Raw genomic sequence first — 15815 nt, 5'->3', positions numbered from 1 at the left:
CATGTCACTATTAAATACTATCTGTACAGTATTTCTAATTGGAAGGGATATTAAAACAGCACTCTAGGGCTGGGATTGTGGTTCAGCGGTAGAGCGCTGGCCTTGCACATGCAAGGCCCTGGGTTCGATCCTCAGCACCACGTAAACATAAATAAATAAAATAAAGATATTGTGTTCAACTACAACAAAAATAAATAAATATTTTTAAAAAAAAAAACCAGTACTCTAGTGAAAAGAGACTAGCACTGCAGGAAGAAAAGCATAGTTCATAGAGCAGAATTTCTCTTCCAGGCTCTGCAACTAAAAATGGCAGCCACTAAAAATGGCAGCATGACCTTGACTCTACCTCTTTTGTCCTTCCTAAGCTTGCTCAACTGATCACTGTAGGGGTTGAATTAGGAACTCTCCAAGGTCCTTGCCAGTTTTGAGGAACAGACTGTGACAAAACTGTTCCTCAAGGGTACCTCCTTCTAAGAATCCCTTGAAGAACTTGTCATACATAGAGATTTGTAAGCCTCACTTCCGAGCATTCTGAATCGAAATTTTACAGGAGTTGGTATTATCAATAATCACCCCTAGTTTTTTAATCAGATAAATTTTGGCAACACTATGTGTAGAAAAGATAAATATTATTCCCTCAAGAAACCCTTGCTGAAAACAGGAAGCAAACTGGAACAAATTCCACTTCCTGCTCCCCTTCCACTGTGTTTACACCTCTGCTATATCACTATCCATCACAACACAATACTTTCTTTATATCTTTATATCTCAAGAGGAAAAGAATATAACCAAATGTCTGGGTCTCAATAAATGTTGTGCATGAATGGATGGATTCTGGTCTTTGATATAGTGCTTATCACAATTCAATATGTGACCTGAACATGTTCCAAAATCATAGATGTTTATTTTTGAGTGACCACTGCATGTGGTATTTTCATTTATTTGAATTAATAATTGATTATTGAGTATTAATTATTAAGTATAATTATTGTATCTGATCAAACTAAGATAACATCAAGCAAGTTAAATAATCAGTAATTGAATGGCATCTAACCAATTTGTTGTATCGTTTGTTTTATTGGGAGTAAATGACAAGTGTTTACATCAAGGGATTATGTGAATAGGGATTAAAGGATATTTAAAATGTCTAGATACTTGAGTTAAAAGTTGGAATTAAGCCAGTGTGGTGATGCATGCCTATAATCCCAGATATGTGGGAGACTGAGACTGGAGGATCACAAGTTCAAGACCAGCCAGGTGATTTAGTGAGATCCTGTCTCAAAATAAAGAGAGCTGGAGATGCAGCTTAGTGGTAGAGCAGCACTGGGCTCAATTTCCAATACCAATGAATAAATAAATAAATAAATAAATTGGAAGTATGTACTATTATTATGTAAAAGATCACTTAAGAATTTAGGATATTTAACGTCAAGCTTTTAGAGTTTTTTTTAATACCATCTTACATTTCCTGCAGTAGACCTTTGAATAAAATGAATTCTTATCAAGTTTTTTTGTCTTAACTCAAAGAATCTATTTTTGATTAAAATATTTTCAAACTTAAGGTATATATTTTTGTTTTGCCACTAAATAAACTTAATTTCTTCTCCTCTTCCACCACCTCCTCCTTTTCCTTTCTTTTTTTTTTCTTTTTTTTTAGGGAACTACATAACATTTATTTTGGACCCTTTCCAGTACCCATTGGTAATGAAAAACCACAAACAATTAAGCTTTGATGTATTTTCAAGAAAACTTTCAGAGAAAGCATTCTCCATCAAGACGTCCATGAGAAATGAAGATCTAGCTCATGACCTTCACGTTGCCTATCAACTTTTGCAAGGCAGATCTTTGGACATACTCTTGGAAAACATGTTGCAGGATCTAAAACAAATGTTTGAGCCCAAACTATTAAAAACCACAAATTGGAACACAGCACAAATGTTAACCTTCTGCCGCTCAGTAGTATTTGAGGTCACGTTTACAGCCATATATGGAAAAATTCCTGCTGGAGACAAGGAAAAGATTATCAGTGAGCTGAAAGATGATCTTTTTAAATATGATGACAAGTTCACATACTTAATTTCTGACATACCCATTGAGCTTCTAGGAAATGTCAAGGCTCTGCAGAAGAAACTGATAAATTCCCTGACATCAGAAAACTTAGCAAAGACACAAGAAAAGTCAGAAATTGTGCAAAGGAGGCAAGAAATCCTGGAGCAATATTTGGTTCAGGACCTTGAAATAGGAGGTAAGAAACTTCTGAATGATTACTTACCTAAAGTAAAATAATTTACAGTAGACCTTTGAAATAAAAAGACAAAATGGCGACCTTGAAATTTTTTATGCTCTTTCTAATTGGCTAATGATAAAATGTTTTACTCTGAAACAACCCTCTGTGATAATTGATTTTTTTTTTTTTTTTTTGCTGAGGTGGTAAAACAAGATACTTAATGATGATAATGAGAAAGAGTATAACTAAGCTGCATTTATTCCTTTTATCTCATCCCCCACCTTCCTGTCCCCCCACCACACACACATTACATTTTAAACTATTCTCATTAAGCAGAAAATTAGACTTCAGAAGCCTATTGGTTCTCATTAGCATGCACTGATCCTTGGCTGGGTCTGTGTCCTAACATCTTTTAATTAGCACACTGCAAATCTAATCAGTGTAATAAACGCTATTAATCTTCCTTTTCACTTATTTTCTCCCAGCACATCATTTTGGCTTTCTCTGGGCCTCTGTGACAAACACGATTCCAGCCATGTTCTGGGCAATGTATTATCTTCTCCGGCACCCAGAAGCTGTGGAAGCACTGCGTGACGAAATTGACTGTTTGCTGCAGTCAACAGGTCAAAAGAAAGGATCTGGATTTTCTATCCACCTCACCAGAGACCAATTGGACAGCCTGGTCTGCCTAGGTAATTTATTTTTATCTGTTATGAAGAAAAGAGGTACCTCTCTGCAAACTCAGTTTATCACTCATAGCTGTTTACCAAGAGGTGGAGGACACAGCTGCCTAATTGACATAATAACACCCATTTACATCAATTATAAATTATGTAGTTTATGGCTGTAGATACTCTCATTGCATGTAAACATTAAGGCCTAGATAATTAACTATGCAAGGTATGCAAAAGGCTAAACCAAAGCTTTGCAATTATTTGGAAAAAAAAAAAAAGTTTATGCCTATTAAGTCATTTGGTTCTAAGCATCTGTTGGTGTGCTAATTCTTTCCAAACACTGCTGCACTATCTTGACAAGAAAAGGATTTGGAGATTGAGAAAGAAAGTATTTCAGAGGGACAACTTGTGTACAAAACATATTTATTCTTCCTTAAAACAGTGTGTCTACATTTTCAGGCACAGGTTAGGACATTTTAAACAGCTAGAAGTGTGTAGTTCTCAAAGTTCTTTTTGTTTTCTACATGGACTATACATCTAGTTTTTGTTGTTGTTGTTTGTCATGCTGGGGATTGAACCCAGGGCCTTGTGCATTGAAAGCAAACACTCTACCAACAAAGCTATATCCTCAGCCCAACCTATGCATCTGTAATATGAGCTCTAGATCACAGCAAGATCACATTCACCAAGATCACATTCACCTTTACAGGTTTGGGGAAGAACTCTTCATTATCATTAGGTAGTGAACTTACACTCTCAAAGTTAAACTCCTTATCAATGAGTTATTCTCTGTTTCCTCCATATTAGCATTTCATTCTCTGATATTCTTTTAGGTCACAATATTCCAAGTCCCTTTGGACAAATGCAGAATTAAGTATTTATATATCTGTATCACTTCACTCCTTTGACCATGTAGGCCAGTATTTTAGCATATATTGGTCTCAACTTTTTATCTTTTAAATTTGTCCAGGTTCTTTGAGGGTAACTTCTGAGAACAAAGGCCCTCCCAGTCTTGATTGTAGTTGACCACCAATTGGCATTGAGAATAATGGCCCAAGTGTTGTAGAAATTTTTCCCACGGGTCAGGCTGAGATCCGTCAGAGGCAGTGGCAGAAAGCAAACTGGCCAGAAATGCACAACATTTTTGTAAAATTCTGGGTGGTTATCTCTGTTTGGATACATTGTATTTGTATTTCTGGGTAGAAGATTTACGGTTTCTTGAAAATTTTAAGATTGCATTGGCTATATGTTCAAGTAATTTCCATAGCATCATATGAATAAGATGATACATATAGGGAAGTCATGCAAATAAACTTCAGGGAATGTGTATCTGTCTTCTGTACTAATAAAAATTCTTAAAAATTCAGTTGAAACTCATCAACTCTATTTTTGTTCTCAATTCCTTGTCATTGAAACAAAAAGATATTTTTAAACCATAGTATCAAAACAGAAATGTTTGAATTTATTTGATCAGAAGAAACTGCAAGTTCTACTGTTGTAACTTGGGTCGCTTTAACTCAATAGATGGACCTGGACTCTTTTGTACTTGGAGCCCTCATAAATATATAGCTCCCCTACCATCACTCAGTGAATGACAAGGAAAGTTCCAAGTGAGTTGAGATCTACCTGTTCAAAGGTCATTATGCCTTCAGCAGCTACAAAGCTCATTGTGAACTTGGTCACCAACAAAGACCAGTGTTGTTTATTATGAGACTTTAAAACATTGGAGTGCATTATCACCTAGAAAAGAGTTTACTCACAAATATAAGGTTAATGAGATTGAAATAGATTTTTAATGAATCAGTTAAACAACAGAAGACCCTACATTTAGTCATAGGTTGATCACAGTATTACTCTTTATCAAAGGAGCATGAACTGTGTGATACATCAGTGCTTTCTTTCCAACGCATTTTTTGGTACCAGGGATTGAACCCAGGGGCACATCCCCAGCCATTTTTATGTATTTATTTATTTATTTTTGGAAACAGGGTCTCTCTAAGTTGCTTAGGGCCTTGCTAAGTTGCTGAAGCTGACTTTGATCTTGTGATCCTCCCGCCTTAGCCTCAGAAGCCACTGAGATTACAGGCCTGTACCACCATGCCCAGCTCTTTCCAATGCTCTTGAGAATCACTTTTCAAAACCATTTTACTCTTTTCTTTTAGACAAAGAAAACATGACAGTATATTGTTTTATATTTATCCATCTTATCAAATGAAGGGTACTCACTTATCATGACCTCACTAAAAATTCTTATTTATCAATGTTTAGTAAAAAATTCTACAAGTTTAAATAAAATGTGAACTAACTTAATAAATGCAACAAGTTTCAGATAACTGTTACTTGGTGTCAAGATCTCAATAGGAAAAGATGCTGAAAGGATGGATGTTGAAAAACTCTGTGAGGAAAGTAAGAATTTTTTAAGTGTTTTTCTAAGGAAAAGTCTGGGTATAAGTATTTAGAACTCCAGGTTTCAAATACAGGAAAAGAAAAGGATAAAACATGATTCTGAAAGGTAAAGATAAGAAAAATATTAACAAAGCAAAGATCTCACAATTTAAATTTTGATAAATTGATAGCAAATAATCTTGATAATTTTAAATAATCTCACAGTTTATCTGAAAATTGGATATAAATAACAGTTGAATCAAACCCAGTATAGATTCAATAAATGTTACCTATTGTTATCACCAAAATGATATTTAACCTCTATGACATCCCTCCAGAGTTGATATTGTTTTCTTCCTTTTCAATTACTTGTGAACTAAACCGACATTGTATTCAGGTCTGCCTTACCCCACAGGGACTTTTTTTCTATGCATCATCTGGAAAAAGAGCAAAAATAATTCTAGGTTAACATATAAGGTAAAGTGAATTATAACTCCTCAACAGCTCGGGTAAATTGTAGTCACCTGATTTTGTTTGATTATATATCCTGAAATTGAGCAACGTTGCAAATGTGGTCTCTTTGAGGGATATTGGAATAAAAGAAGGTGCTGTAAAACAAGAACTAGGCTAAACCTGTCAGGCTTTTTTTTTTTTTTAAGGAGATCATAAATTATTATAATTCTAGGATTATGAGCCTGAGCTGATTCCCCCATCAAAATTTTATTAAAGATATTTAAACCCATTGCTTGTGAGCATTTGGGGTGAGTAGGGTGGAGGAACCCAGAAATGAAAGATCAGTTACAAAAAGTAAAGGTCCTTTAATAAGAAATAATAATCATCATTAAACATTATCATAGTGAATGTATACATGATTTCAATATTTCAGTGCAATTTTATAGACCTATTTCACGTGATCTTCACCAAGATACTCTGAGTTAATATGGGCACTGCTATTTTGTCATTATTTTAATAAAGGAGAAAGTTCTCAGGGTCTAAATAACTTGCCTAAGGGAATGCGGGGTGGTAAAAGAGAGAGGAAGGATTTGCACTTAGGTTTTATGACCATGACCATGACCACGTTTTTCTCCTCAGATCTGTCTGATCCCAGAGCCCTTGGGATCCTTTTTATTGTTGCAACTGAGAGGGGAGAGGAATCCTTTGTATCTTGACTCTATGAAGCCAGCCATGATATGCACGTGTATATGATCAAGAAATGTGGGCCAAATTGTTATAGTTACTTGAATTTTTAGCTTCAGGATAAGAAAATATAGGTGTTATTTCTTTCATCCCTAGACTGATAATATTAATAATTCACTATACATTAAGTAACTCATGTATTTAGCTTACTTTATTCTCAGATATTACTATGTTTATTTAACTATTGGGTAGTATAGTTCAACAATATTATCTAGTCAACCCCAATCATATAACTAGACAGCAGCAGATCCAGAAATTGATGCCAGGTCTACTTGACTTCATTGCCTGACCATAATCACTGTTAACCTCAGACAAAATTTCTCTAGAAATGGACGAGAGATCTTGAGCTCTATTTTTTACAAGATATGTATTACTCATTTTCAAATGCAGCAGGGTTTGAGGGTTAGGACAGAGCTAGAGATTGCCATTAGAATCTTTTGGGTGTTTTTTTAATATAAATAAGCTTTTCATTTTAGAATGGTTTTAAATTTACCGAAAAGTTAGACAGTAGAAGGAGTTCCTATATACCTCCCCAGAGTTTCCTTTATTATTAGCATCTTACACTTGTGTGGTATGCTTGTCCCAATTATGACTATTGTTTTGAAAAGACTCATTCAGTATTATAAAATACTTGTATACTTAAAAAATTAAAAGTTTACCTAAATTAGACAATTGTGACATTTGCTGAAGATTATCTCTTTTGATAGGAAGATTGACCGGGTATAAATTCTACTTTAAGTCAGGATCCTCTAGGCTGGAGAGAAGGGACGCCATCAGAAACTTAACAATGTAGGCAGTGAGATTTTTATAGGTAATACAAAGAAGCATTAGCAAAAAAACCAAAATACACCGATTTGGATCTTTATCAATTTTTCATTGTAGCACAAAGCTAAAAAGATTCTATAAGATAGTGAATGATGGGAACAGAAGCTGAAAGAATTTGAGGGGAATTTTAATAAGAATTAAAGTAGCAGATTGTTGTATGTAGATCTAAAATGAAATTGCAAGAGAACGTGATAAGGAAATGTATGGCTTTGAAGAAACCAGTACAAAGCCATGATTCTCGTCCTTGATTGATCATTGGAATCATCTTCTTTAAAAATTAGTTGTCCTGGTCCTGCCCCCAGAAATTTCATTGTTTTGGGGGTGAGGGCTGATGGCCTTATAAAATCCTGATATGATTCAAACGCACAGCCAACTTTCAAAACCAGTAATTTCAAGGTTTTAGTTAATGCAGTGGTTCTGAATCCATTGGCAGGGATGGAGTATTTATTTTAAACAATCTCAGGTGACTCTAATGGGCAGCCAGGACTTCAGATAACTTGGGATATCAGAAAGCTTAAAACAAGCCAGTGAAGAAGGATATTATTTCAAAATCTGTTTCTCTTCTACTCCCATGAAATTTCAGTAAACGTTTGGTGTTTAGGACACAGAAGAATTCCTCTCTACTTTTCCAACTGAAATAGTACATCCAGTTCTTCCACATTTTAAGAGGCACATTGGCTAATTGAATTCATCCAACGCATCAAAAGACTGACTACCATATCATCTCTGACACACAATTAGAGAACGGCATGATAGTTGTCTTTATACAATTAGAAAATGGCATGAGAGTTGTCTTTACGCATTTTTAAAGGGTTGTTATGTGGAAGAGGAATTAGACTTTTCTACCTATGTTTTATAAAGGATGCAAATTAAAGGGAAGGAAATTTCACTTCAATGTGAAACATACTAAAAAGGGCTTTCAGAATGTCATCACTGGAGTTATACAATCAGAAATTGCACAATATCAAGTTGCCAAGAGAATAGAGTTTAAGTGTTCTCATCACAAATAAGTGATAAGTATATGAGGCAATACATATATTAATTAGGACAATTTAGCCACTCCCCAGTGCATACATATTTTTAAACATCACATTGTGTGCCATAAATAAATACAAATTTCATCTATCAATTAAAATGAATTTAAAAGGAAATTTTATAGTGTCTTAAGTAGAATCTCAAGAGCCCTCTTCCCTATATGCTGTGTGCATGAAGGTCAGATCCATATTGCTGTCCCTCTCCTCACCAGCAACAGTGGCTCAGTGCTCTGAGCAGAGTAGGAACTTAATAAATATTTGTTGAATATATGAATGTTGAATTTACATTTATGTATTTTAGCAGTAAACCCAAATTTGTGTCTGCAACACACAGGAAGGTAGAACATCATACCAGCTCAGACTTACTTTTAACTTTATTCAAATACACAATTGTTGAGCCAAGAAATTGTGATTTTGCTTTAAATTATATGATCAATTATCACAATTTCTTTTTTACCTCCTCATCTGCCTGGAAGAGGTTATATCAAGACACTCGTGCACACAGATACACACACATCTTGAGCCTCACTCCATTTCAACACACCTCCTGGAACACAGTGTATTCATATCCACCCTTCCTTTCCCCTTTCCCATCCACCATCTCTTTAAGACCGCCTAAGTGTTCAGCCCCAGTGACTGCAGCAAGGCCTGACTGTTCATTTCACTCCAGCCATCACTGCGATCCGGTGATCACCATGGCTAATCAGATGGCATGCCAGCCCGCACCGATCATTAAGATGACCCAAATTAACAGCCTGGCCATGTCACAGTACATTCATTCCACGTATACAGACATGGCCTAAGTGTGAGGCAGAAACCCGGATGTGCTTATCTGCATTTGCATTGTAACATGCATTATTGATTGTCATGATCTGCTTTAGTACTTTAAATCTGCAGATGAGAGTCATTTGTCAATTATTCCAGCCAGAGTTGAGATCTGAGAGCAAAAGAGAAAGTACATATGCCTTTTTCTGCCAGCATTTCCTTTCGTTTTCTATTTTCCTCCAGCTATATTGTAAAACATCCTCAGCTCTTTGCTTAGAAGGGACACTTCATCAGAATAGTTTTATATCCTGATAAGAGAAACAAGTCTTGCTAGCCAGGTGAAGGAGGTAGCACAGACCCAAAATTCTGAGTTGGTTGTAGGAATTTTTGTAATCTGCTTTCCTTGTGTATCCATTACCAGTCATTTAAAACTCGGTTCTTAATAATACACAGGCAGCCTTATCTCAATCACACTTGTAATTGTTAGCACCTTGCAGTGGCTGGTGTAAATTTTATCCCCCAAATATTTGCATTCTTGATAGCCATTTTTCTACAATGCATTCTAATAATTAGAAGGTCCTATTACCTGCTAAATGTTAGTGTAAATTAACAATCCATTATGCACAATAAGTTTTATAAAACATTTACAGATAGAGATCATGTTTAATTAAAATTAACTTCCATATGAAAGCCAAGTACACTAATGATTCACAATGACCTTTTATTACCTGCAGTCCCTTGTTTTGGCTGGATGATTGACAGCTTGCTGTTTGGCTACCATGTTGAATTTCAGCTGACAAGACTTTTCATTTTAACTCAATTTGCCCGCCTATCACAAGCTGGTGGCAGGCCAGACCCAAGTCACCCAGCTTTGCCTCAGCAGCTTGCTCTAGTTCTCATTAGTACGCATTTATTCAGTGGAAATTGGAAGACAAATGCTTGAAGGCATGTGAACTAAGTATAGCAAATTAGGTTTAAAGACTGAATATTTATAAGTATATGGAAAGTTTTTTTTTTTTAATTCTAGAGCGAATTGAGAACTGAGTGCTAGCTTTGGTATAAAAGAAATGAAGATAGAAGGGGGAAGATTCTAAGAATAACAATACTATAAGCTTTTTCTTTCCATTTTGGAAATATGTAAAATCTCTCTGACAACACCTTATCAAATAAAAACCTGGCTTCTCTTTCATGGAATGCTTGCACAATGAAGTTTAGCACCTCGTGTGTGAGAAGGGGGAAAAAATGAGGGTCATGTTCATTTGTTGCTTGGTTATCCCTTGGTATGTTTTAAATTGCCTTGTTTGTTCGGCACTAGCACAGAAACAGATGTTGCTCTACCGTGCAGGATAATTTACTGTACCTCCTGGTGTAGCATGGAAGTCCTCCCAGGGCCCAGCTGGTCTGTCAGTGGCACTGGCTGGTGTCTGCTCAACTATGACAACTACAAGTAGAGGCTGCAATTTTTTTTATTGTGCAGTTGTCATTCTTCTCAACATATAGCTCTGCCCGCATTTGTGCTGGGGCTGGTGGAAAAGCTGCTGGCTTTTGTGTCTGTATGTTGTACTGCGGAGCCCTGTAAGCTTGACTCTCCATTGCTGATAATAACGCAACTCATTACTTTTGTCGTCTAATGATTATCGGCATGATCGCTCAGAGCGAGAGCCAACCTCGTCTTGCACACATAACTGGTACTGGAAGGTAAAACAGATTTGTCACTTACGATCTGACTGCTGAGCCACACTTTGAGCTCCATTATTGTGATTAACTTCTGCATAAGATATGCTTGCCCAATTGTCATTTGTGATACTGCAGTGGGCGCAAGCTGCCATGTTCCCTGAGAGCATACTGGCCAATCGGATGTGACCATGTTATTTGGACTGTTAAATGCCTGCCCTGTCACAGCAGCCACCCCACCATTATTTTTTTTTTTTTTTTTTTTTTTTTTTTTTAAAGAGAGAGTGAGAGAGAGAGGGGGAGGGGGACAGAGAGAGAGAGAGAGAATTTTAACATTTATTTATTTTTTCTTAGTTCTCCGCGGACACAACATCTTTGTTGGTATGTGGTGCTGCTGAGGATCGAACCCAGGCCGCACGCATGCCAGGCGAGCACGCTACCGCTTGAGCCACATCCCCGGCCCCACCCCACCATTATTTTGCTTTTGTTTTTCTTCTTCCCACACCCCTACTGGACTTGTTGGGTGAACAGCACTGCTACATATGTCAGCTACCATTTCACACCACAAGCTAAAATGATGCTACGCTATTGTTGGTCCAACAGGGCCAGCAGCAGTACATGGGAAGCCGACCCTTGCTTTTCACCATAGAAATGTTGGTTGTTGGTGTCCTGCCAGCTGAAATCCGTCGTGTCAGGTGCCTTGTGGCTATCTGCAGTAGAGTCCATGTTCCAAAACCAAAGTTCTTTTCTGGCCTCATCACCAGCAAACCGATTTGACTCTGCCTGATTATAATAACGAAGGCAGTCCAAGAGAATATGCACAGCCTCACTGTACGTCACATTGAATCACCACACTGCCCACACAGAGCTGACCGCAGCCTCATTTCTTTAGACAAATGCATGCTTAAGGAAAAACCTCCTGGGAGAAGGCACCCAAAGCTACTTCATATCCCTTTGCAGGCTGTGCATAGATTGAAATTTTACTGAAATAACACTTATTTTTATTTTTGCCAGATGCAAGCCCTCCCTGATGGTCCTGCCTTTAATAATCTAATAATTGGATACTCAGTGTGTCAGAGTTTTGCTGAACAATAAGAAACTGGCCTTCGAGTGTGTGTGTGTGTGTGTGTGTGTGTGTGATTGCTAAATTGCAAGTCATAAACACAACCATTTGTTATCATGTGAAAGGGGAAAAAACTCCATTTGGAGCTCTTTTCACATTGCTGATTAGAAAGAATCAAGCTTTATATTCTAAGACCCATTCACGCTGGTGGAAACATAGTCAGTTTTGATTATGAAGGGAGAGATGCAGACCTAGACAGGAGCTACACGCTGATATGCATGCTATCAGAATGATTTATGCAAATTATGCATATTATTCCCAAAGGAATTCCTCCTCAAACTGCCAGGATAAATTGCCGGAAATTAGCCATAAAATCTGTCGTGCTAGGAGCAAAAGGTGAAGGCCACTGGGAAAGCAAGGACATTCGGCTTCTGGAATCTTCCAGGAGATGATGGTGACTGTTATTCTCCCTGGATACAGTGGAAAATATGGTTTTCTTCTGAATCTTATTAAAGTATTTTTGTTTGAAATTTTTCCAGCAAATGCTGACTCACATTTTATTTACAGCTAGCATAAAAGAAATTAAGTGTTAAACTGTCGCAGAAAGTACTACTACAATTACTTTACTATTCACTGCCTAAATGGTGATTAAATGGCTTAGCCTGGCTTTAGGTTTGTCAAATAACCCACTAGGAGTGTATTGTAAGTAGAATGTGATTTAACTCTCCAAGGGTATGCTGTATATCCCCTTAACATTCTTTCTGCCTGAACATAGCACTGCTGCCTCTTACCTGTGAAATGCCCCCCTCAGCTATGTTGGGGCAAGGCCACCCCACTCCTGATCTTGCCATCCACAGCCCCCATTGGCTCCCTCTTGGTGTTCAATGGACGTGTTGAAGAAATGCCTTCCTTTTCCAATCACGGCTATTGAGTGTTACTAAGTGAAAGCACCTTTCAAAGCAGCAATGTTTCAGTAAGCTTTTGTCTGTTTGTTTCCTTCAGAAAGCATCATTCTTGAGGTTTTGCGGCTACACTCGTATTCCAGCAGCATTCGTTTTGTGCAAGAGGATTTCACTCTCAGTTCAGAGAACGGCAACTACTGCCTGCGAAAGGGAGACCTGATTGCCCTCTTTCCTCCAGTCCTACATGGTGATCCTGAAATCTTTGAAGCTCCAGAGGTAAATAAGCATCAAGCCAGTCATCGCTTCTTCTTAGTGCAAGAACATCTCTCTTCTTCATGATCTCTCTTCCTCTTGCCACTTGGTTCCGGAAGAGATCTGAGACAGCTTGATGACTTGTGTTTTTCTTTCTAATAAGCTAGTTTTTTTCTTTACTAAAGTGTTTTTGAAGGATCCATCTTTGAAAGGTTGTGTGATGTACAACTGGAAATAGTGTGATCCGACTAAATGTTATTGGCTTTAAATGAAATGGAATATTGTACCTTGGCCGCTATTACCTTTAGGCCAAAATTAGGTTTTGCTTGGCAGAGAATTACTGAAAACCATGCAGGGCCTAGCTCTTGACAGGTGGCAAAGCAAATAAATAATGTCGACTCTTTTGCTAAGTATTTGCAAAGTAAAGTCGACTCTCCCAAAGACTAATACCATCATTGTTATAGTAAAGCCCATGTACTTTTTCACTAAAGGTATATGCCCCTTCTTGATCAATTAGTATGGCATTATGAACTTGAGATTGTAAAGCTGCTGCTCACTGGTGAAGCTCTGAGGGTAATTGTGTCATCTCCTTGTATTTTTTTTTTCTGAAGCTGGAGTTAATGAATATCAAAGACTGGAAATTAATCCACCCGATTCATCCCTTAATACCACTTCAGAGATTCACCACCTGCATGCAAATTGAAGGCAGTCATATTCTTTCTGTGCTTTTCATGAAAGTAATTGTTGCTGTAGCTGTTTTGGTATATACAATGCTTTTTTATTTTTTTCCAAAGGGGAACTTCTGTGCTCTTTTTGAGCACTTCATAACTGGGTCACTTTTAAATCCTAGTTTCTAAGTTACATGTTTTGCAGCTAGGCTGAATAATAATATTGTTGAATTTTAGAAATTAACACAAAGAAATCAGATTTCAAATAACAGTAACATACTCTGCATTTATTTCATCAGCAATAGCAAATATCTTAGTGTGGGAATGTATGTATCATTTCCACCCATTTCTAAAGAGCCATTAGATGAATGATGATAGCCAATAGGTTATAAAATATTAGCAAGTAAATGAATACTCTGTGGACAATAAGCTTCATCTCCACATTTGTAAATATCAAAAAATTTCACTCACAAGTACATATTTAATAAATAAGACAAACACATAGTTAGTATCTGAAAATGTTTCTAAATATTTTTTTTTAAAGAGAGAGAGAGAGAATTTTATTTTAATATTTATTTTTTAGTTTTTGGTGGACACAACATCTTTGTTTGTATGTGGTGCTGAGGATCGAACCCGGGCCGCACGCATGCCAGGCGAGCGTGCTACCACTTGAGCCACATCCCCAGCCCTGTTTCTAAATATTAAAATAGTTTCATTTCTATTTATAGTTTTTCACTTAGCTTCTACTTTCATTTTACATTATGATTATTCCTCTTTGCTACATTAAAATTATCAACAAACAGTAAATATTCACCAGATTACCACTAAATTTTTGGCATCATTCTTTATAGTACTCCCAGTTTCTACCAGTTTTAGCCCCCGTGATAATACAACAACAAAAAAGACCTTAATTTAGAACTTTAGGAATTTAAAAACCAAAGTTAAAAAAAAAAAAAGTAAAGTGTTTTAAGAAATTTTCTCCTATGGAATACAGTGGCAATGACCAAATCTTACATAATAAGCTGCCCAGTCTTGATAGTAATCATAAGGGTTTAGCGCATACTAAATCAGTACAAGAACAAAAATGCAATATTTTGAATATTGACTTAGCATCATTAAAGTAGCTGTAACTTGAGTTGAGGAGCAGTGTCTATTCTTTACTAGATTGAACATTAGCCAATAATGCTAACTGATTTTAAAGTTAACTAGCTAATTTTTGCCATAGTACCCTGAAATTAATTTTGGAAATGCTGATAATTCTTAGCACAGGAAAAAAAAAGTAAGATACAGTTAAGAATCACTTTTATATGATTGTCCAGTTCTTATCATTCATTCTACAAACATTTACCAAGTACCTACCACCATCAGAACATCTGACGTTATTCCTTTGGTTCGCAACAACTTAAGATAGCAAGAAGAAGATGCTATAGATCTTCACATAGCATCCCCAAACAACACATACTGACAGTAAAGAAGAAAATTCTGAAAAATCCTATCCATGGCCATTCCTCACTGGGAACACTGGGCCACAAGCTCATGAGAGATGTATATTCATCACTACCAGCCTTTTGTAAGCTATAAATTTTTAATGAGATGACCAGGTTTTAGGTATAGAAAACAGACAATTGCTATTGGGCCAAAACTAGTAGGAAAACTAACTCTGAATACAGGTGTAGCTGCTTTGGAGGACATAGAGGCCTAAGAGAATTAATAGACACAGCTTCTCCCAACTGACTTAGTCTTGGCTTCAGAATTTCTGAGACCCAAAGGCTCTAAAATGTTGCTTTCCAAAACAGGCCAAGGTCTTCCTTCCCACTTTAGAGCTTTTATACCCACATTTCTTTATTCATGAAGTGTCCCTCCCTCCCTGTCCGCCAGCAGGCTTTAGGTTACTCCACAAGAATAACCTTAATCACATCTTCTTTGATGATGTTTCTGATTTCCACATTATTCCAGAGAATTTGCCATTGCCCGCTCTGTGGCATGTGCCCACTTTGTTATGGTGCATACTGCAGTATTTTGGCAGTTACTTCTTTCAGTCCCCCCCCCAACACAGGACATCGTCCATGTCAGCTAAATAATGAATGGGATGATGGGATACATAAATGCACTGAAGGTATACTTCAGTTAAAACTTTAAATCAGGTCAG

General features: G+C 36.9%; 1 protein-coding gene across 1 annotated transcript in view; it reads left to right on the top strand.

The window, feature by feature from the left end:
* Cyp7b1 (cytochrome P450 family 7 subfamily B member 1) overlaps window positions 1–15815 on the top strand; it is a 178535-nt gene that overhangs the window by 150913 nt on the left and 11807 nt on the right. The window contains exons 3-5 of the mRNA XM_005322962.4: window positions 1658–2245; window positions 2713–2919; window positions 12847–13022. Of these exons, the coding sequence (XP_005323019.1) occupies window positions 1658–2245; window positions 2713–2919; window positions 12847–13022 (971 nt within the window). The remainder of the gene's footprint in view (window positions 1–1657; window positions 2246–2712; window positions 2920–12846; window positions 13023–15815) is intronic.

This window comes from Ictidomys tridecemlineatus, chromosome 7 (assembly GCF_052094955.1).
Source record: "Ictidomys tridecemlineatus isolate mIctTri1 chromosome 7, mIctTri1.hap1, whole genome shotgun sequence".
Classification (NCBI taxonomy): Eukaryota; Metazoa; Chordata; class Mammalia; order Rodentia; family Sciuridae; genus Ictidomys; species Ictidomys tridecemlineatus.
The sequence above is the reverse complement of the archived record's forward strand: the minus strand, read 5'-3'. Positions and strand labels throughout refer to the sequence as shown.